The sequence below is a fragment of the Thunnus maccoyii genome, chromosome 6 (assembly GCF_910596095.1).
Source record: "Thunnus maccoyii chromosome 6, fThuMac1.1, whole genome shotgun sequence".
NCBI classification, from domain to species: domain Eukaryota; kingdom Metazoa; phylum Chordata; class Actinopteri; order Scombriformes; family Scombridae; genus Thunnus; species Thunnus maccoyii.
Genome location: NC_056538.1, coordinates 23,662,608 through 23,686,609, shown reverse-complemented (window position 1 = coordinate 23,686,609; position 24,002 = coordinate 23,662,608). Strand labels below are relative to the sequence as shown.

Genomic DNA, 24,002 nt, shown 5'->3' with positions numbered 1-24,002 from the left:
GTTACAGCTAAAATCAAAATCCTGCTTCCCTCATGTTATTTATTCAATTGGTATTCTCACTAGTTTGACAGACAGGCCTAATTACTATAACACAGCAATGAATGGGCTACATAGGACTTCACTGTTCAAGGAGACATTTGAAGAATCTGCCCAGTTTGACTTCATGTCTGCCGGAATTAGCACAGAGGCAAAAATGCCTGGTTGACTAAGGTGGTGAAGGTTAATTGAGGATATATGTTGACCAAAGACCCCTAAACAGGCAGTGCAATGTTAATTAGTATGCTGATGACACTTCTCAGCCCCTGCAAGCATGTGGCCATGTGGAATATTTAATTGATAACCTTTCTAAGCGCTTTTGTTTTTAAATTGTTAATTTTCCCATTTAGTCTTGCAGGCAGCTCCTTAGTAGACAAAGGATCAAAATGAACACCTAAGTGGTATTATACAGTTTCCACTGATTTAGAGGCCTCCGTAAGGAATGAGTGCAATGATCTGTTTGTCTAATTAGCTACTGTGACAGCCCTCTCTGGACAAACTCCTTGACGTCACACTGCAGGAACCTGGTGGGTGGAGTTGGGTCGTCAGGGAGATTCAATCAGTCTCTCTCCCCTGGCTTCCACCCTGTTTGGTTCTGGTTGTGTTTAGTTATTTATCTTTTAGATATATGCAATAAATCTATGTTTTAGTGACAACTCATATGTGGTCTCTCCTCCTTTGTCCAGCCTTGAGCTTGAGGTTGTGACACTACCGTTGTGTATTTAAGTTTCATTTGTTTTATCAGTTTCTGTGTGGAAGTTAAAAGTGGATGTCATGGTAGTGCCTCAGTGATGAGCAGCAGTCAGCGGATGAGTCTTTTATGATAAATATTTGATAATGATAATTAATACAATATTATCTCCATTAAATCTCACATGTCTTATTCTTTGCAATCATCTCTGTAAATTATTCCTTGGCTGGAAGATATTTTTGAGATAGAGGAGGTAAAAACATGTCTGTGTTTGTGTATTTGCTTTTTTTTTTTTTTTGCTCTTCTTTTTAGTTTCGACTGCTGTCTGTGCAGACAGCTGCTTAAGCGTAACTAATGATTTCATTTCACATTTAATGTCACATGTCGCAGTGGTCACCAGTTTTATCTTTGACAGCGTCACTTAGTTTTCGCTGCCCTCCAATTACATGCTGAGGATGTTTTTGTCTGAATTGTCACTAATCACCATGGTGAGATGGGTTTGGCAGTCAAGTCGAGGCTTCTGTCTGGTTTTGTGATTGACGTTAGCAGGATTGAGGCAGTGACTGGAAGCAAGATGTGTGTAAAGAGATTTTAGTGCTGTTGCTACTCAGCAGCTTGACATCCGCTCGGTTTTCATACATCCAGAGATAAAATATTAAAGACAACAACTTCCCATAGGTTATTGTGACATGGCTTGATTGCCTGTTCTTTTATGCATGTAGGCACACGAGGACCCACATGAACATCCACATACACAGTGATACACATACAATTTACATTCAGACATGCATGAATGCATTTTTGTTAAAAAGCCCCGTATTTAGCTGTATGTCATGGAGAACCAAACCATAGGAAATAAATAAATTAATGAAATTATCAGAGAAATGAATAAATAGTTAAATGCACACATAAATTCAGAAACAAGTAATGCATAATAAATTGTTTCCACGCTCCATGTTTAGTCTTAAACTGTCATGTTAGGATTTATTTTCCTGCAGGAGGCTATATTTGTCCAATAGCACACTTTATTTTTCTTTAGCAGGATTACATTTTGTCTGCAGGATTTTCAAGGTGTATCCTATAACCTCAGAATGCAACTTGTTTTTTGATTTTAATTATTTTCTCTGCTTTAATCTTCAAAATAAGGTTTGGCCTTATTTAGATTTTAATCAATATGCAATTTAGAGTCAAGGCACCTGCTTGATAATTTTGATCCTTCCCATAATCCAACCCTGAATGTTTTCATGTAGAGCAAGAGAAAACAAGTCGTATATTGTATAAAAAATAAATAAATAAATAAAATAAAGCTACACCTATAAGAACGGTTCTGCTGACAGAAAACAAATTATGCAAAAAAGCGACATCTTAACTTGAAAGTGGAAAATTAAGTAAATTTATGCGATTTAGTACACATTCAAAGATTTATTTTCCTTTTTGGTTTATTCTGTTATCTTTCAATTTATTCATTAATTATTTTATAAATCCTTTTTGAGAATGGAAATGTCAGTTTGTCGGTCCACCACTTTGTTCGAGAGTGAAATATCTCTTTCACTGAGCACAACCAGCAGGTCAAAATTATATTGCACTGGTAAACCAATCATAGGATGCATTGTTTTAGCAAATTTTAGCATACTAACATGCTAAATCAAGATCGATAACGTGGTAACCACCTACTCAACATTGTGAGCATATTAGCCTGCTCACATTTAGCATATAGCTCAAAGCACCGCTGTGCCTATGTCATAGATTGTATATAAAGATATATATAGATAAGATATATAAGATTTTATGCAGTTTATGGCCCAAGGATAGCCTCAAAGCATTGCTAGCATGGCTGTAGACTACGACTTTTGTTTTGATATTTTCCAATATTGGCTAATTAACAACCTGTTGAAAATCTCTTGACAACAGTGAGCAGTGAATATGTGTTTTAGCTGTCCAGTGAAATTAGACAAAGCCTTCTTATGCCCAAATGGCTCCAGGTCCTTAACTTACTCTCACAGCCTCACAAACAAACACAACACTTATTCAACTACACTTTTGTTAGTTAACAGTGTTTGCTCTAATGACAGTGTTGGACTTGTGGGTGTGTGGAGCTTCATTTATTTGTGTGCCAACATAAACATCAGAAGAATAGTCAGCCACGCAGGAAGGAATAGCTGCTGGGTGGGTAATTTACTCTCATTCTGGGTAACAGCTTGGCTGAAAATCACACCACGGAGTGGAGGTGGCAAAACCTCTTAAGAAAAAGTTTCTCACAAACAAATCACTTTGGACTTTGTGCTTGACAATTCCTTATGTACTATAGGATGTCCCCGTAGAGAATGAACATGCTTCTCAGCTTGTGTTGTCTTTCTCGGCATGTGCGTGGACAGCCTGCTGTGCTCTGAGAGGCTCTCGGTGCTCATTATTAGCTCTGGTTGCTAATGAAGCTACCTGGCAGCACTGGCTAGGAGCTGGGTGTCAAGACAACACACATGTGCAATCCGTAAACACACTTACACAAGTACATCCCACACAAAAACAGTTGGAAAACTGACGTGCAACATAGCCTGTCCAATTAACAGCAACAGTGAAAAGGCTCCGAAATTGATTTCCTCTCACAGCCAACACACCGCCTCTGTCACAGTTTGAAGAAAAAGAAACATTTCAGCTATTAAAAACCTCATCTGAACAGTAGGAGAGAAGAATGAAATTTATTCTTATCTCAGTAGGTTCAGCGTCATTGTGCTGGATCAGTATTCTATCAGGAAGAACAGAGGAAGTCCACTTGTCAGTGTGCACAGCAAGTGACCTCTGTTCAGAGACAGTCAAGACCCTATCTCTGAATAGGAGATAGAGAGATAGAGACTCATTATTCTGGCCATCGGCGGCTGCGGATGTGCTACTACTATTCTGGTCCCTCTCCCTAATTAAGAGGACTCCATGGAGGGCCGTTGCTGTTAATGTTAATTGTGCAAACGTGCAGTGCTAAGCCAACCATTAAGAATCGGGGAGAGCAATTAAGCAGGAATCTGACAGACTTCAGAGTTTTCTGTTTGACATTATATAGCGAGAGGCAAGGGTGTCGTAGGGCAGTGTAACAGAGTTTATCTCAAGGTTATGCTGCATGAGATGAGGCTGATTTGATTTTTTTTTTTCTTTTTATGCCTCCGCACCGGCGACAGAGGCATAAAAGTCAGAGATAGAGACATTATGTTTTTGGGTTGTCTGTCCATCTGTCCCATTTTCTTGTGAACATGATATCTCAGGAACGCCTTGAGGGAATTTCTTCAAGTTGGGCACAATTGTCCACTTGGACTCAAGGATGAACTGATTAGATTTGGGTGGTCAAACGTCAAGGTCACTGTGACCTCACATCTATCCCATTCTCTCGTGAATGTGATATCTCAGGAACACCTGGAGGGAATTTCATTACATCTGGCACAAATGGCCACATGGACTCAAGGATGAACTGATTAGAATTTGGTGGTCAAACGTCAAGGTCACTGTGACCTCACAAAACATGATTTTGGCTGTTACTTAAGAATTCATTCAGATATTGTAAATGTCCAATAGGAGAAAATTATGAAGTAATGACATTTTATATCCAAAAGGTCAAAGATCAACTTCACTGAGACATCATAATCTGCAAAAACACTTTTCTGGCAATTATTCAACACTATAACTTAGGAACAGAAGGGGAGATTGTGACCATATTTCACATTTGGTCGGATACTTAATTGATGACACTAATCTTGGTTGCCCACCTTGAAACTGTAGTGATTGTATAGATCTTCTGTGCTGCTGGTTGAAGATGTGTGTGAGGTGTCCACATTTTATTTTTAGCTTCTTTGCAGCAACATCCATATCTGAAGCAACGTCTACTGTCATGGCTACAACTCTGTGTTCTATCAGAATCAGCTTTATTGGCCAAACATGTAAACACATACAAGGAATTCGACTCTGTTTTTTGTTTCTCTCAATGAACTTACACACTAATGGACATACAACAAAACGAGAACAACAAAGCTGCGGCAAGGGGACAGACAATGAATAACAAGCTAGACAACAACAAAAGGAACGGTTTTACAAATACACTTGACTAGGGAGGTTTGCTTACCACTGTAGCTGAGAGAACAATCTTGCGATGAATGGGTGAAGAGCCAGGGCTGAATTATTCACTGGAGTCATGCATGTCCATATAGTGAAAACTTCCATTTTGCCACAAAATACACTCAATACCTTTTATTAAATTCCTTCAAAGTCTTCACTACAAAAATGATATGAGTCTGGACAGACATGGATGTAAACGCCAACCTGACTGGTTGGCAGAGGCATACAACCACGAGGAGGTATTTCTATTTTTTTTAAACTAATTAGCTCACTCAGCCTTATCTTCTCCCCACCATTGTTAACGGATCTCTTCATCATCATATTACTACAAAACCTTGAGGAAGACTTCTTTACATCTCTCTGTATAGTAGAGTGTAGTAATTGTCTTGCATTCAGGTGTCATTGACTGAGTCTCTGACAGTGTTTCTAGTATAATTAACATGTAATCACAGGAAAAGTGGTGAAACTGGAAAGCTCACTTGGTTCAAAGATGAGGGACAACCTAATCTGAAGTCAACTGCATCCTGTAACAGAGAAGAAAATTAAGCTTTTTCTGTCATGTAAGTGAGTCCTCAAAGACTTGCACTTTAATGACACCTCAGTGTGACCTCAGCATATTATCAGTTAATATCGCTTGCATTTTAATAATGAGAGAGGGTAAATGCTACTACTCATGAATGACTCATATCTTGAAATGACAGGGGCAGACTCGTCATGACGACATGAAACACACTCCTCTGCTATTCATGGCTTTGTTGATGTCCCTCTTTTGAAGAGCAAAAGCATCAGCCTCCCAAGCAGTCTATTTGAGATATCTGCTGCCTCTGTGCTGATGTATTGATGTTACCATGTCAAGTAAATGTATCATTCCTGAAGCCTGTTAGACATGTGCTCTTATTTAAGGATTTACATCTACAGCCATACACTATAAAATCCAGACTGTAGAGCACCATCTGTTGCTGACAGCAAATGTACCACTTAGTTGTCAAAACTATACGCCTGGTATCACAGCCATAACCTTATTGATCACCAGCATTTTTGTGGAAATTATAGTGAGGATTATTAACACTAATTATAGCCGTTACATTCAGATGAGATTTGGATTGTTTGGCAGAGCAGCTTTTTCCAACACACATGTATGTATGGACAAGAACGTTAATGATCGCCTCAAATTGCATCGGACAAAGGACTTCTCTCTGTACTTCTCTTATTAAATCTTAGTGCTGCATTAGACACCACACCACACCATTGACCATCACATCCTATTACAGAGACTGGAACATTTAATTGGCATTAAAGGAATTTCATTAAGCTGGTTTAAGTTCTATTGATCGATTCCAGTTTGTACACGTTAACGATGAATCTTCCATGCATACAAAAATTAGACATGGAGTTCCACAAGGTTCTGTGCTTGGACCGATATTGTTCACCTTATATATGCTTCCTCCAGGTAATATTATTAGGTAACACTAAAACACACATACATTTTCATTGTTATGCAGATGATACCCAAATATATTTTTCAATTAGGCCAGATTAAACCAATCCAACTCCAAGCATGCCTTAAGGACATAAATACCTGGATGACCTGCAATTTTCTGCTACTAAACTCAGACAAAACTGAAGTGTGTTTGGCCCTAAACACCTTAGAATCACATTATCTAACGATACTGCTACTCTAAATAGCATTGCCCTGGCCTCCAGCACCACAGCAAGGAATCTGGGAGTTATCTTTGATCAGAATATGTCCTATAACTCCCACATAAAACAAATTTCAGGGACTGCCCAAGCAGCAAGCTCCGAGTCTGAAAAGTGAAGCCAATGCGGAAGTGCCTTAAACCTGCATTCTTTCTAATGGCCAGCAGGGTATGACTCCACTGGCTTCAAAAAGAAATTAGACTGTATAGAATTCAAGAGAAAATGACCCTCCTTCTCACTTGATTTATTACCTCAGTAAACACGTTCCTAATGAGTTTATGGTCTCAATCACTAGTTTCAAGTCTTCTTGAATACAGAATGATGTTTTTTTTGTAAATTATGGTCCCATTTAGAGTAAAATAGATGATAAAGCAGGGAATGCTTTAGGGTGTAGCTACCTTGTGATGGACAAGTCGCTACCATGGCGACAACGTTGGTTATGTACATTATGTATCCCAGATTAGAATAGGAATATTGGCATAGCTGTTGCTATTTCACGGTGTGTTTTCAGTTCATGAAAGTTTAATTGTAACATTTTGGCCTGTGGTTGCAGGGGAGTTTTTCCTTGCTGCTGTCGCCAAGTGCTTGCTCATGGGGGAATGTTGGGTCTGTGGAAAGAGTACAGTCTCAACCTGCTCTATGTGAAAAGTGCCCTGAGATAACTTCTGTTGTGATTTGGCACTATATAAATAAAATTGACTTGACTTGAAATTAATTAGGAAAATTGATTCTGAACAGAGAATAACCTGTAGCCCTTTAGGGCGCTTCATCTTCAGACTGCCTCGGCTAATAAACCGAGAACAGTTTGGCTCATGCACACGCATGTACATACACACACACAAACAAACAAATAATCTAGGGGAACTCTTTTGAATGGAAAACAGTGGCTGCTCCATGGTAATAATGCTAACAAGCAGTTGCATAATCAAGCAATTATGCATTGCAAACAATGAGTGTCTCACCTGACATTTGTTGAACAGTGCAGCAGGTGTTGAACCTCTGTTCCGGTCCTGTGACTTGTGAACCCTGTTCAGAGGTAGAGCTGTTTGGAATATTAATTGGAGCTTCTTTTTTGCATTCTCAGTGACAGAGTGTGTTTGCAGCAGTTGTTAACAAGACTCAAATAAGATCAAGGCGAGGAGATTGCAAAGTTTGGACCAAACCCTCACTGGCACTATGCTGGGATGTTGGGATTTCCTGTTTCAGCTCCAAAACTCATTAAACAGCCACCTCATAAACAAATCATCTTGGTTTAAATAATGAGGTCACTTGATGTTGTTTCGTTGCATGCTAACCTTTATGTTGCCTTTTCTGCACTAGACTTCCCTGAGCTGAATATTTCACACAGCATCTTCTTTAGAAGGAGTGACACTGTTGTTATGCAAATAACTGTGTGCAGCACCGTTCTAGTGTCACAGAATATATCAGAAAGGTTTCCCTTTTTACCTGTTTTCTAACAAATCTTCATGGAAGCTACTCAAAGTGTAGAATCTGTCTCAAAATGCTGCCCTCAAGAGAAGGGCTCGCACATCACACAGTTGATACTGCAGAGGCAAACAACCTCTCAAGAGGCTTTAGATGCTGTCCTCAAACTGTTTTTCTGACAGCTACACATCAGAGTTAATGCTGGGGTGTGACTCCCCTCACTGCTGCTCGTTATTACCAGCTAGTCCACAGGGAGTCAGTTCTGTGAGTGAAGCTACTACAGATGAAACTATATGGAGACTATATGGATGGGGACTATCCAGCAGGTAAAACACATTGTTATAACACAAATGTTCATGGACCGTCTAGTGTAGAAACATTAGCATCCTAGTAAAACCTTATTCCTCGCCCAGGCATTATAGGGCCCCAATACAATTCAAACTAGAGCAGACTAAGTGTAGTAACCCTGCTGTTGCAAATTAAATTTCTTATTAGTGATAATCCAATTAATTTCTGACTCCATTTAGTAATTTTGTGACTCACCATGAAATAAGCAAAGGCATTGTGCCTACTGTATGTGCACGTCTCTAAAATCACATGAACCTCTTTCTTCTAAGTTAATGTTTGCTTATTTCCCTCACATTTACATGTTCATCAAATTACAACAGTTATAATTTGATTAAGGCACAATACCTTATACCCATGTAATATTATCTTACTGCTTTGTTATAATTATTCCTATCATGGGAGTAGGTATAATCACAATATCATATGGAGTACTCTGATTGTAATTGATGCTTATACACCTTGATTGGATTTTTTCAAAGTTTTCAAGTCACACAGTTGATATGTGGTGTTATATACAGGTAGAGGTGAAATGCAATGTGGGCTATTTTTCATTTCTATCCAGAGTCAGACTAGCTTGTGAGTGTTCTCTTTTACTTCTCTATTTCTCTATTTGTAGAGATCAATTACTGGATGTCACACAGCAGCTTCTCTCAAAGGGGAATATAGTATTTAAGGTGTCATTTTGTGCTAATTTAGCCACTTGTGCTTACTAAATGCTTTCTAATTCGCATGCAAAACAGGAACCTCTTTCACTGAAATGCATATTTTCATTAATTTGCTGTAGCTGTGTGCATCTCAATAGGAAGTTGACCTGAAGTTTAACCTCTTTTCTTGATAGTAATGATAATGATACAAATAGCACCTTTAAAAACATGAAAATTACAATACACATATTAAATTCAAAGAGTTTTAGGAGGCATTTCTCTAATTTTGAGAGGCAGTGCTACTTTATCACATAGACATGTAAGGGTTGAGCTAGGTTAAGCTCACTATTCAACATTATCTTAAGACTGCATATAGACATAAAATAAGGAATAGGGATTTTCTGATTCAGTGTAAATATTTTGTACTTCCAACTTATAATTCTCCACTATCCCTCTAAGGGATGATACTGCAGGCTTTGTTTTTGTGATATCTCCTGGAACATGGCAGGTCTGGCCGGCGAGATGGCATTTTCCATGGTCTCACATAATTTTCTCACCTCCACCTTCTTGATATTTTGGTGACTTGCTGGGAACTCGATTTTACACAACTTAGAGAATAGGTACAGTAGTGGGTGTGTGAGTAGCAATCAAGAGCACAGTGCAGCATCGGTGTCAAGTGTTACTGGTATTTCTGTTTGCAGCATCCACCTGGTCAGAGCAGGTGAAAGGTGCAAACCACAGTTGTGTTCTTTGCTTTTTTCCAAGCAAAACATGCATAAACAGAACCTGTTCAGAGGTTTACCAAGCGTTTTGTGGATGATAAGTTTGCCAGTTTGATTTTCATATATATCTCAAGCAGAAAATACTGCCTGACAATGAGTTTTTCAAATGATTGCCTCCAAAACAGATATGTCAATGTGTGCCATGATGGGGATTGTGGAGGTGGCTTTATCCACTGCAGATGTCAGAGACTGGCTGGTGAACATTGTGTCGCTGGGAGCACAACAATCACATCTATTTTCTTCTCTCTTTTCTTCCCAACAGGTTTCCCAAAGCCTGCGGCATGGTATTTTGTAATTGCAAACAGAAATTGGCCAGGGCTGCAATAAACATGAGCATAGAATCATACAGTTTACTGAAACTGATGATAAAGAAGCAATGTGATTTTTGCAGAGGAAATTCTCAAAATTGCAAAGTTTCATCTCTATATTTAAAAGCAATTTAGTCATTAAACAGAAATATAATGAGGACTTAATACAATCATGAAGTCACTTTGAACAATCAAGTAAATCTGACTAATATGCAATGGAACACTGACAATCAGTGGAAGCACATTACGTGGCTCTGGCCCCAATTGTTCCCACCCTGAGGGTAATATTTTCTCACATAGATGTTACACAGTCTCCATTTTTCCTTTTCTGGGGTATTACAACCATGGCAACCTGCTGTTTGGCTCTAATTAAACAGTTCATAAAGCCCCTGAGTCACCATCGAATCGCTTGATGTTAGTGGACATAAAAAATACTAACCAATAAATTATGCTAGTCCAATTATCAGAACAACAAGAACATTTCCCACATTCTGGGAAATACGCTTATTTATTTTCCTAGTAAAATTAGATTAGAAGATTGATATCAATTTAATCTCTGTGCATTGAGTAGAGGAAGTGGTTCAGGATATGTTTAGATGAGCTTAGCAAAAAGGCTGGTAGCGAGAGAAAACAAGTAGTCTCTGTCAAAAGATAAAATATACACCTTCCAACAAATCCAAAGCAATTTTATTTCCATGTTGTGTCTTGTTAGCTATCATACATCCAATAATTACCTGGGGTTTGTTAAGCAAAAAGTGTGAATAGTGACTGGGCCCAGGTGTTGGTCATTAGCCAGTTAGCTCCATTATGTAAGCTAATTGCTTGTTAAATACTTACTTATGTCAAAGGAAAAAGCTGGTGATATTCTGTGTTTTTCTTACTTTCAACAAATATGATCTTAGATCTAGAATATCTTATTCCTCTGTGCTAAAGAGCTTCATTGTTTTCCAGTAACTGTGTTACAATGAATGTGGGATTTTTATTTTGAATCCACCCCAAAAACACCATCTTGCTGCTTGCAATATTAACAAGCATTTATTGATCAGTAACTGGATATAACAAATGTTCTATTTACTCCTGTTTGAGTAATATTTCCTAAAAACAACGGTGTTCAGCTGTTTTAGAAAACTACTTTGCTTTTTTAAAATGAAACTATACAAGGGGGCACCCAAAAATTCCCAGAAGCCATCATTAGCAGTAGTTATTGGATTTGCTGCTAAGTAGGCTTGGTGAAACTAAAATTGAGACTGACAGAAAGAAGATGTGGAAGAAATCCAGGAAAAGACACAGGGGGCTCTGGACACGGTGACAAAAGATGACTAGAGAAATGCTTCCAGGAATGGGAGAAACACTGGGACATGTGTATTGCATCTCGAGGAGATTATTTTGAAGGGGATTAGATTTACATCTCTAGTTTGTGACTTCTTTCCTTACCCAAATTTGAGTATCTAGGAATAGAGAGTGTTGTATGTTGTACAGCATATTTGTGAGTTTAGGCTTAACAAATAAAACTGACTTAACTTGACCTGACGAGTGAATGGGCTTTGGGCTGAGTGCCACTGACAGAGAGCATAAAGAGACAGATTTCAATAGTTGGTTTTGGTCTTTTCATAGGATTTGTTGACTATAAGAAAATATGGAATAACACTATTTTCTAACAGTTTTGAAGTCGTTGGACGACAGACTAGCCCTTTCCCCTCCTTGCTGCCAGTTTTATGTGTTAAGCCAAGCTAAACATATCACAAAGCTATCTCTGTATTGAATAGATTGAACAGAGATGTAATAAATATCAATAAGAAGCCAAAAATGCGCACTACCCATGTTTGAGTATACACGTTTTTGTATCAAATGTCTTTTTCTGTCAGGACTCTTATACTTCAGAGGTTGTGCCCCTCAGTGTAGTGACGTGTCCATGGATGCAGATATATTTCAGCCTTGGTGTGGCATTGCTGCTTCTTCCTGTAATCAGAGCATGTGATGGATGGTGACAAGGTTGGCACCTCTGCTCAAGGAGAGTGTGCAGGGCAACACCATCTTTTACTGTTTCCCCACACTGTCACATGAAGTGTCTTGCTTTGATCTGCGTGTGCACTGTCACTGTGACACACACAAGCAAACACACACACACACACACTCACACACATATCCATTAAAGACTACACAGCAGTAAAGACACAAACACTCTGCTTTCATTGCTGGTACCTGCGTAGGTTTGCTTGTGTTTTATTCCTTGAGATAACATCCTTCTTCTCCTTATCTTGCTTGTGCAGACACACACTCCAACACACACCATACCATTGTGGAAAAGCATTGCCTCAAATCAGATAGAGTGCATCATGAACAGATTGGGTGAGACATGAGTAAATGTAGGACAGTTAAGGGGAAGCGTACCACAAAAGAAACTCAGACATCCAGAAATTTCTCTAACCTCATTTGTTTTGACATTAAGAACTGATGATTGGTATTTTAAAAGTTCTGAGGAAACACCAACACAAGGCTTTCTTTAGACATAAAGTGATTATATAATCTGTTGTGTTTCCTCATATCTTCCCTCTTTTCATCCACTCATCCTTTCTTCCTTGCTTCCAACCCATTGTCTTTCTGCTCCAGCTTGAACCCTTACAGCTACGACGAGAGCTGTGTGTCCAGCAGCGTCGACCATCTGCCCTTGGCTGCCCTCCCACTCCTCGCTATTGTCTCACCGCGCTACCAGGACGCCGTGGCTACCGTCATTGCCCGGGCCAACCAGGTCTACCGCAGCTTCCTGCAGTCAGAAGATGGCCAGGGTTTCACGGGTCAGGTCTGTCTCAACTTCTTCTGTTTGGAGAGGAGAGGAGAGCTTCTACACTCTACTCTCTCATCGAGTAATGAGCTGTAGGCACTTTAATAGAAGTCAATGGTTGTCAAAGGAAGTAAAGATTGCTTTTGAGTGGGCTGTGTAATCTGTGCAAACTATGGGAGCTCAGGCCCTCAGAGGCCTCCAGACCTTGTTTAAGCAGCACATTCCACTCTTGTGCATAACAACTATTGGGCTCTTGATACAGTAAGAACCCATGTTTTCTAATTAGGTAATGGCCTGTGAAACAATTAAATTGAATTTAATAGCATTAGGTCAGGGCTCTGAAATGCAACTTCTCTTTGCTTATTTTAAATTGTATTAAGTATTATAAATGTTATTAAAAAGTCAGGTCAATGAGCGTAATGGCAGGCTGTCCGACAAATAATTGAAAAAAATTATGTTTTTCTGCAGTTTTTTTCTTTAAAGAAGCATTCACTGCTGTAGTTTAGTGGCTTGTTTGACATGAAAACGCTCAGATGTTCAGGCCTTGATGGCACATGATTGAGTGGTCAATACAATCTTGATTAGCTAATAAACATCAGCAAAAGACATACAATCAAGAGGTACAAGTTAACAGCCCCAGAGGTGATTACAATAAAGGTAATTACAACCACACCAATGTCCATTATTCTTGATTAGTTCTCGCCATTGTGGATAGATAGTGTAAGTTGTGATAGGTTGATACTTTATATAATCTGACATGGGATTTAGAGACTAGTATATAATGTTGATACCTGCGTTTCTACCTCCCTCTCCCACTTTATTTCTACAATGTGGTTTGGTTGTTAAAATGATCAATTCAAATTACAGTCTGTCCTGTGCTCTGCAGTTTTTTTTCAAGCATTTTTTCAGTAGATTCTTTCCCGGTGATCATCATCTGGATGGAAACAGGAATCACCATTTAACTTAAAAACAGGAGCTGTGTCCCAGTTCTATACTTCTGCATACTGATGCTAATGAACAGGAAAGTCTTCTGTGTGAACACTCCTAAATTGGACAAACTTTATTCCAAGATGGTTACTCCCACCGCTGGCCTTGTTGTTATACCAGATGAATATTCTAAATGAGCTACTAACAAGTGAAACCAGATCAAAACACACTGTGTATAGTATGTTTTTAACGATCCCCTCCAGACATATTTTAGCACATATAAAAATATTCTCCTTTGAATAGTAATTTGTGTCTGATATTCCACAAATTAACTAGTTGAAATTCTTAAAAAGACATCTATACCTCCTCCCCCATTGAAAAATCCAGAATCTATGAATATACAAATATTTTTAATTTCAAAAGCTCATGTTTAACCTTCTCCAATTTCATTGTAAAGTCCATTCTCAGTGTATGTCCAATGGAGGCTTCAAGTTGCCACATCACACTCCAAACTAGTTGTGTTTTCACAAATCATAATAATTGTACATATGCACTTTCAACTCCGATTTTGGTTGAGCACACAGAAACTTTTCCTCTTCAGCAGGTGAATGTGAAAACAGCCTTCTACTGTTAAACTCTGCTGACTACTGGTTGCGTGCATCACATGTGGAAGGAGTCTAAATCGAACATTTTCCGAGCAGGTATGCCTGATGGGCGACTGTGTGGGAGGTGTGCTGTGCTTTGATGCTTTGTGCTTCAGCAACCACCAGAGACCTGACAGCCCCAACAACAGCAGCAGGAACAACAGCACTGAGAGCCTGAAGGTGGGAGCTCAGTCTTACAGTCATGACATGATGATGATGCACAGGACTGTACAGAACTGGGGGACTTATTAACAGCTGGGGAAAGAAAATTTTACTGGAGATATATGATTAAGAGATCACTGCAAGTGATCAAGATCACACACTTGTGTTATACCTTGTCTTCATCAGTGGAGTTAGTTACTACAAGCAAGGACGTGTACACCAGTGGCAATGTCCTTTTGTACAACTCCCTGTCCTCTCTAGTAAACCAAAAGAGACTTAAAATTCATCTTATTTCAGTTAGCTTTTCAGTACAACACCTCTATCAAAGCATGGCTTCTCCAAATGTCTTTTATCATTCTGGCACAGCGGCAATGTCCTTGGCAGCATGTCTTTCTAAAAGCCTTAAAATAATATAAATGTAAATGCTGTAAATAAAAGACACATTTGAGTTTAATTTTTTATACTCACATCTAATAGATTCACTCTTGCAGTGGCACACACGGTTTTCCGTCCCACATTTAACTGTTCACTTGGGAAAAATGTATCAACTCCCATCTGATTACGTGTGTAATTTCCTGTCGCAGCGTAAGAAGTTTTTTTTTTCGTTACACATTCTCCTCCTTCTTCTCAGGACAACTCAGGCCTCCTCGGGGAGTCCAGCCCGGGTTTGAGTTCTAGTAAGAGGCTGAGTAAGAGCAACATTGATATCTCCGCCCCTAACGAAGGGCCGCAGGGTGGGCCACCGCTCAGCCGGAAGCAGAGTGACTCATATGATGGAGACACCTCATCCACGGGCCAGCACAGCTTTTTTCCCAGGTAGAGCAGCACAAATGAACACACATACACAGAAGGATGGGTGATATGACGATATGGACCATGATTATTATTTTTACAGACATACAGTACATATATATAACAACAGACAACTATATAAATAAAGTATTACCAATAAACATGCACAAACAGATGATAAAAAATATGATTTTCCAGATTTTAATATCACCATATGTATCAATATCATGATGTAAAATTACATATTTTATTCATGTTGCCCACCCTTACCCACAAACATACATACTAGCAGTGCTACATGAAAAACCTAACCTCTGAAACCAACCTTGCTGCTTCCACTGCCTAACTGTAACCATTATAACCTAAAACTGATCCCGATTCTGACCTTTATCCCCAAACAAGCAACTCCTAAACCTGACATAACCTTTAATACTGCAAAAACAATCGTTGTCATACTATGCTGTATACACATAAATGTTAATATATACATCCTCAATGCCATATTTAAGAAAAAGCCTTACTTATCTCCTAATAATCTTGGACTTGGATCAAATCACTTTGACTGCAAAGTAAAGAAAAATTGACTACATTTCAAACAGCATTCGAATGCAAAAGTCATGAGTTGATTTTATTTATTCTCTTCAAAGAAAAAGTGACCTTATCTGACTTCAGTGCAAAACCAGCACTCTTATTTTTCATGGTTAAGTGCACACACCCATACATACATTTATACAAACACACTTTGACAAAGGTAGAAAGCATGTAATCTTAATCAGACTGCTTCTACTTCACAACAATATCTGTATAAGGAGGAGGGGGGAACAAATTTGGCCCAAAACAGCGTATTTTCTTTTTGAAATAATGATAATAATTATATAAATTGATACATTGTTATGTACATCTGTAAATTTCAAAAGTAACATTTGAATAATTTTATGATGAATTGAATCCACACAACAACACCTACAACTTAGCGAAAGGAGCAAATCACTATATTGTGAGAAGTGTTAGAATTTCTGCCACCCATTTCAGACCATACAGAATTTGTCAGCTCGTTAGGGCTTCATATGATGACCCAGATGTTGCACACCGACTCTCATCCAAGCTTTTCCTTGAATGTGTCACCCTGTCTTGCTCCTGCTCTTTATCAAAATTTGCAGCTTGACTGCCGTGCCTGCCTACCTGCCTCAGCCGGGCTATAAATAGCCTGTTTGTGCCTGTGCCAGCCAGTTTGAGTGGAAGACTGAGCGCTGCGGGTGAATTTAGCTGGGTCGGTGTGGCTGGAGGGGGTACGGCTGCCATGTTGACTCACTTCAAGCAACCAGTGTTCCCACTCAAAATCACACGCTCCACTAGGCTTACACCATCACAGCCACACACACACACCAGTAACACATTCACTTAAGACTAGGATCCCATCAACTCACAGTTATGCCACATTGTGTTCATGGCGGAGCACCTCTCACCTTTCACATCTTGTTACACTCCTGATTAAGCCTGAGCTTGACTGTGTGGAGTGTGTAACCTCTGCTCTTGAGTGTGCTCTTTTCCCCTACAAGTCCCCCTGGACATTCCCAGTCACCAGGAGGCTTTATTAAATCTCCTTTTCCCCCCTATTATCCATCCTATCAGAGTGGCCTCTTGGATGGCTGTCTACCTCCAGTTCACTCCATTTCAGATGTTTCCACATGCTCCTTACTCTGCTTTGGCCCTGGCTGTGACTTGCCTGTGAGATCATGAGCAAATGGTCATACAGTAACTCTTGTGCTCTCATGAAAACCCAGGAAAGTGCACTCAGTGGTTTCTCACAATACCTCAATGTTAGGATGTGTTCTGACTAATTTCACCGATGTTTAAATAGATAGTAATAAAAATAACAAGAAAAACATCTCAATCACCTAAATGGACATAACCAACATCATTTAGAAATCAATTGAGTCTGAAGTGCTCAGAAAAAAAAGATTACGTGAAGTTAAAGGCTTGGTCTATGCTGGATGCCCATAAGGAAATATATTAGCCGTGCTTAAGCTTAATAGGGAGGCATCAACATCAGATCTATTTGCTGCTGCTGAAAGGCTGGGCATTTTGAGGCACGCCGTATGCTCATTGCTCATTATTGCTCATAAAAACATGTCAACCATTCACTTAACGTAACAGTTAGCTAATGCAATATTTGTCATATTTGTTTAACATATTGGTAACTTTGTGCAGTTAAGTGAGAAGTGGTTATAGCTACAAAAAGGGAAATTTATTGAATTCTGCAAAAGACCATCCAGGCATAAAATATCAAAAACACTTCATTCAGTGCAGCTACAGGCAAAATAACTGTTCTGGAGGTACTGTAAACTGTAATTCAGCATTTTTATGTGCCTATGAATGAGAGGGACCACTTACTCAGAGCATGGATTTTTGTTGAAATATATTTAATGTGTCAGTATTGGACATGAGTGTTTTTGCAGAAGTAGAATGTAATTGTTCAGTCATGTAAATATAATAAATGCATTTTCAGTGTCAGACAGGAAAACAAACAGATCAACCGACAGTTTCCCATCTGCTTGGTATGAAGAAGTGAAGGAGTGTGCACATTACGAGAAACAAGACAAAAACCAAAATAGAAGCGGAAGGCAATCAAAGCGCTATTGATTTGGCTTTTAAAGATGGCTGGAGACTGATGGCTAATCCTTTTTCCCCCATGCAGGACTTAATGAGGAAATGTTGGCTCACTAGAGAGCAGAGCAATCTCGTCAAACAGCAGAGGGTCATGGCTGAGAACGGCTCGGCTGTTCAAACAGCCGTAAGCATGAAGCAGCCTGTGAAGGCTGAGTGAAGAGCTGCTCAGGCTGAGTCATAAAAGGCCCGGTGCTGACAACGACCCCAGAATGTTAAAACAAGCCAGCCTACGACTGAATCAGGACAAAGCAAAAGCATCACTGACTCATCTGTGTGAAGACCCACATTTACCTTCCCAGTTTTAGCATGCACAATATTGACATTTAAAATGTCTGATTACCCCTACATTTCTCTCGGAATAAAAACAAAGCTGTTCAGTTTTATTGTGCAATAAATCCTGTAGCCTATAGGATCATTCATTTCTTGTCATCAAGTGAAATATGCTTTAATATTGATGCTGAAACATGAACATGGGTAAAAGCGATTCTTCAGCAAAATGTGCCTGTCAGAGCAAAGGCATCGAGAGTGAGTTCTAAACCCTCACTCTAAGCTTATGGCAGCAGTCAGTCAGCACTTAGGGGAAAATGCACATTGTCATATTTGCCATTAAGATAACATTCCACATTTTATGTCCGCATCTGTTCCCCAGTTTGACAAAAGAGAGTACGGAGGCACGCGGCAACAGTAGCACCAGTCTGGTGTTGAACCCAGGTCGATTTGACTTTGAGGTGTCAGACTGTTTCCTGCTGGGCTGTCCGTTGGGTCTGGTGCTGGCCATGAGACGCACTGTGCTGCCTGCCGTCCAGGGTAAGACTCAAAAACACATGCAAAAGATATGAGAGAATGCTATTCTTCATGTATGTGTACATGCACAAACAAAGAACAGAGCAGCGTTCTTCATGTGTGCATTAGTATTAGTCACCTATAATGAACTATACTAACTGACATGTACGAAGGGTTCGATTGATTGATTGAAATGTGAGTGAAATATAACACAGTTCATTGTAGTTTACTACAACAAGGACCTCTGATGGAGAGCATAGCTTAGAAAATGCTTCCACTCATTGAAATGATGAGAAAATGTAAATGCATAGTTATAATACAATAAAATAAATGTTTGTGTTTGTGTTTCACCTGGATTTTTATATAGATTTCCTTTTTTTAAAATCTAAATATAATGAGCCCTAGTTATGTTATTTCAAAATCCTTCTTGTGACACAGCTACACTTAATACTGATATCACACATGCTTTTCCTAAATGGCCATGCCTGTCCATTGTGTTTTCTGACCCTCAGTGAGCCAGCTTCATCCGGCCTGCTCTCAGATCTTCAACCTGTTCTTCCCCTCGGACCCTTCAGCCTCCCGTCTGGAGCCACTGCTGCAGCCTCTCTTCCACAAGTTGCCACCATTTGCTGTGCCGCGCTACCAGCGCTATCCTCTAGGAGATGGACGCTCAATGCTCATAGGTAAGAAAGGAAATCAATTTACCAGTGTGTGGAGATGCGAGAGTACCTCCTGCTGAATATTTCATTGGTTAATCTATTTTCTGGTATAATTGCATTGCCCTATTAATAACCTTTTGGATTTTGCATTTCAAAGCTGATGTGAAACCTTTGAGGAATTCTGTTGCTGAGACTAGATTACAGAAGCAGAGAGATTCATTGACTCAGTAATGTGAATTTTCATGGGTGCAAATGTATGTACACAGAGCCTCAATACTCAGAGCCTTGATCCCATCTGTTTGAGCTTGCCCTGCAAAAGCAGAGTCAAATCCTGCCCCCAAAGCCTGAAGTTTGAAGTAATTATACATCATCTTCTTTTGGTGCAGTACCTTTAGCCTGCCACCGCTCTCTGAGGATCAGGCACAGTATGTGAGATATTAGTCTGCTAGATGTGGCACAGTACTGCTGTAATCCCCCTGGAGGGCTTGGTTGAAAAGACTGAGTCCTTAATGAGTCACTGATTTATCTGAAGCATGTTTTAGCCCACTTTTGGGACAGAGACTCACTCTAAACAGCAGTTATGACGCATCGCCTCGTTCCCCTGCCTCTCTATCCACCTACCTCGCTGAGAGAAAGTAGGACAGATCATTTGTGCTAACAGCCTGCAAGCATGAACCCAAATGAGAAGATAAAGCTTTGTGATTTGGTGCAAGGCTTTAAAAAATTAAACCCTTTACTCAACATGTAATAATTAGGAATATGTAACTCAAAACAGCTTTGTCTGATGTGCCATCTCACTGATACAGAAAATTAGTTCCATTTTGTCTTCAATTATAGTGAGAACAGTGTGATATATTGTTAGTAAGACAAAAACAGGCACAAAGTGTTCGCCTTCTTAAGATCACTGTAAAAAATGTATCACTTAATTATCATCTCTTATGCACAAAGTAAATAAAATCAGTTAAAAAGCAACACTAAGCACTGTGAATGAGTGATTTTAAGTTGTAGGTGAGATTCCTCTCATGTCAGATCTATCTAAAAAAAACTTGTACAACCAAAGTAATTATTAGAACAGCTATATCCCTCCCTAAATTTTCAATTTTCATCCATGCAGATGGCACGGACAGAAATATGAATTTCCAGCAAATGCTACAGTGTGAGCAAATCAGAATTAAACCTGAGTCCCAGCTTAATGTTTTGTCATTCTGCGCTTGGGCTCTGTCAGACTTTTCTATTAGGGATCTGCAGAAGGCCCAGTATTTGTATTTGTATCTGTATTTGTTGAGGCAGCAAAATTGTTTGTATTTGTATTTGTGTTTGAATAAAAGTGGAAAGAGGTTTAAAAATCCTGTTTTTGTTTTTATTATGCTTTTATTTTTATTACAATTACAATTTTAGAAAATTACAGTGTCACAATAAGTGTTCCCTTGGGAGCACTTCACTTGAGCCAGTAGCTCAGCTTTATCTCTGGGCAACACCCCCAACACCGGGAGTGATGTCCAAATTAGGAAATGTGCATCATGTAGTAGGTGGATGTGACTCCCTTCACTGAGACCTGCTGATAACAGCGGAGCAGAGGAGAGAGACTGAGATAGCGATGCGAAAGCGACCTGCACACAAATAATTTTAAAAATATTTGTATGAAACAAATATTCATAAAAAAACCCACTATTTGTGCTTTGCTGAATAACATTTTTGTATTCGGGCACACCCCTATCCTCTATTTAATGAGAACATTTTGGAAAAAATGTATTAGTGGATACACTGTGAGAAGTGAGGGCAAGTGTCCTTCACATTCACAATGGTCATAATTCAAACTGTCACAAACTCACCCAGAGTCTGTGACAAAAAAGGGAATCACATGAATAAAGTTAATAAAAATGACATTTTTGTCAACTTAAGCTTAAATAATAAAATAATAATAATGTTAGTCAGCTCAGTAATGACTACAGTGTGTGAATGAATGTAATGTATGATGCATACAAATACAAAACCCTAACCAAACTGGATGATGGAGGCCTAGGAGGAAGAGAAGAGAGAGATGTCAGATATTAAGCCATTTAAATAGGCTTAGACCCAATTCACAGAGGTGTAGGCAGCTTCCTGATGTCCTCTCCAACTCTGCCTATTGGCTCCTGAGCCAGGAAGCCAAACAAACCACACAAGCAGCAGGCAACAAGAAGGGAGGCCAAACACACAGACATATCAATCAAAAAGTAATTTATTTAACTCAAAGAGCTAAAAAATATTAACTAACTAGAGAGACATCAGTTGTATTAGCAGTGTGTGGATGAGTGAAAATATGGCATAAAGCGTGTTGGCTGGTGCAACAAACCAAACAAAGGAAGAAGGCTGAGGGCCCTGCAGTAGACCCAGCTGAGAGAGAGAGAGAGACTCCCAGAAGGGCAGTCCTTTTATGTCTTCTTGGAAGCCCAGCCCAGATGGGCATATACGACAGGCGACCCTCCCAGCTCCACCTGCCAGCTAACTCCCAGTATCTGCAAAAGAGGCAGCAGAGCAAGACAAACAAACAGGCAGAGTGGGTAGAGCCGTCCCAATGCCAATTATTGCAAATGCATTGTAGTTTTTTTTATAAATGTCCTGTCATTTTTAAATAAAGCCATAACGGAACAGTTACATAGCACAAACCTATGTTTAAATGCCAAAAAGGATATTAATTTTGCAGATAGATGAAGCCAACATTATATTTTATCAACATAATATTTAATCAAATTAGCTTCTATCAGTTTATTTGTTTGCTGTTTCAACAGGGAATCACGAGTGATTCTTCTCTTTTATTCATGTGTCCTGTGTACAAAAAAACCTATGACACATGATAGTAAATAACACACGGATTTCATCCTCGTAAACTGGATGCCCAAGCTGTGATTTATTAATTTAATCATGTTCAGCAAGTCACAAAGTGGGATGCTTGACGCCTCTCAGAGCCAGTAGTGCTGATAAAGGTGATGAAGTGTAAAGCAGACACACAGCATAGGCTTGCAGCTATACTGGGTTTTAATTATGGGTCTGCATCCCTGTTCCATTGATCGGTCTTGGATGCTGTCAAATTATGTGTTAAATTAAAAACCATAGACAGGAGCACGGGGGCAGAAACAGACATACAAACACAGACACGCAGAAGAAACAGCGGCACACATCACCCATTTCCTGCTCTGTAATATGGTAATTATTTGTTATGAAGGCATGGAGAGCCAATCAAATCAGGCTCCTATGGGTATGACTTTGACATCAACACCCGTCAACAGTGGAGCTTTTATTATGATGAATGCTGCTAATATAGAGAGAATGAGTCTTCTTCGTATTGATTTCCAGCTATGGTCCGAAGGGAAAATATGATCATCCAAGACAGCAAGTGCACATGGAATTAGTCATTTTTATCAGTATTGATCACATGGCTAATGGCACTTTAATGTAAAGATGGTATTGTAGTTCTTTCTTGCTCGCCATGAAATTATTTCCTAATAGGATGCTGCTGCGTGTCGAGGCTGAAAGCATGGCGAGGACCGAAGGGAGGGCGCTGAGTTAAAAGTCTCTTTCCATCTCTTTTTCTTTCAAAGACATTTCAAGGCCACAGTGCAATCATTCTTCCTCACCTTATGAATTCTCTGCTTGTCCTTCCTTTTACCACTGTCATCAGCTGTTTCACTCTCCCCTGGATCCTACTTGAATCATAATCTTTGTTTCCATAGTGGTCATTGAATGTTACTGTAATTATTTTAACAGCTTTTCTTCTTCTTTTGTCATTCAAAAAACACACAGGCTCTCTTTTCTCACCCTCATTCTTTGTCACCATGTAGCCCCACCTTTTCCTGCTAGCCCTTGCAGGTTTTTGTGTTGCTCATCTTTCTGTTTCTATGTGTGTGTGTGGTTGTGTGTGTGTGTGTGTCAATGAATGTGTAAGAGTCAGTGGCCCTTTCTCTCGCCTCTCTCACTCTGAATAATCTCTCTCTCTCTCTCTACCTCTCTGTGCTCATTGTGCTGTGAAGGAAAGACAGAGCCTTGCTAATGTTCCAGAGGCTGAAAGAGGCTCCTCTGAGGGGTGTGGGGCAGGCCTCATTAATGATAACAGATTGTATGGTGTTTTTACGTGTTTGTGTATGTGTGTTAGTGTGACTAAAATTGGTGAAATCACTGATAACAATATATACTGTATGGTATATGTTATCAGTTATAAAGAATATTTTGATTTGGGAATATGTAGAAGGATTTGTGTGGCATTTTATTATCATCATAACAGTCCAAACAACAGATTTTGATGTGATCCTATCCAATGCCAGAAAGAGTGCCCTTTCATTTGTATTCTACTCATGGATGGTGTAAATAAAAAAAATCAAAGATTTGACCACTGCACTTCAGCATGAGATTACTACTGAAGAGTCTGCAGTAGTAGCACAACTCATCTCTCTGTCCAACGAATCCATAAACAAAATGGCCTCTAAAACTTCACCACAACATTATCTGCTAATCATATCTTACTATAATCACATTTCAGGATTACAGTCATATTTCAATGTACTGTGGGGTTGCAACTA

The 24,002-nt window shown here is 39.4% G+C and overlaps 1 protein-coding gene across 2 annotated transcripts in view; it reads left to right on the top strand.

Moving 5' to 3' along the window:
• The window catches only part of pitpnm3 (PITPNM family member 3), a 98,945-nt gene that overhangs the window by 57,574 nt on the left and 17,369 nt on the right, over positions 1 to 24,002 (top strand). For both annotated transcript variants that reach the window (XM_042414859.1, XM_042414860.1), the window contains exons 6-10: positions 12,638 to 12,827; positions 14,438 to 14,560; positions 15,174 to 15,358; positions 18,654 to 18,811; positions 19,300 to 19,470. In XM_042414859.1, the coding sequence (XP_042270793.1) occupies positions 12,638 to 12,827; positions 14,438 to 14,560; positions 15,174 to 15,358; positions 18,654 to 18,811; positions 19,300 to 19,470 (827 nt within the window). The remainder of the gene's footprint in view (positions 1 to 12,637; positions 12,828 to 14,437; positions 14,561 to 15,173; positions 15,359 to 18,653; positions 18,812 to 19,299; positions 19,471 to 24,002) is intronic.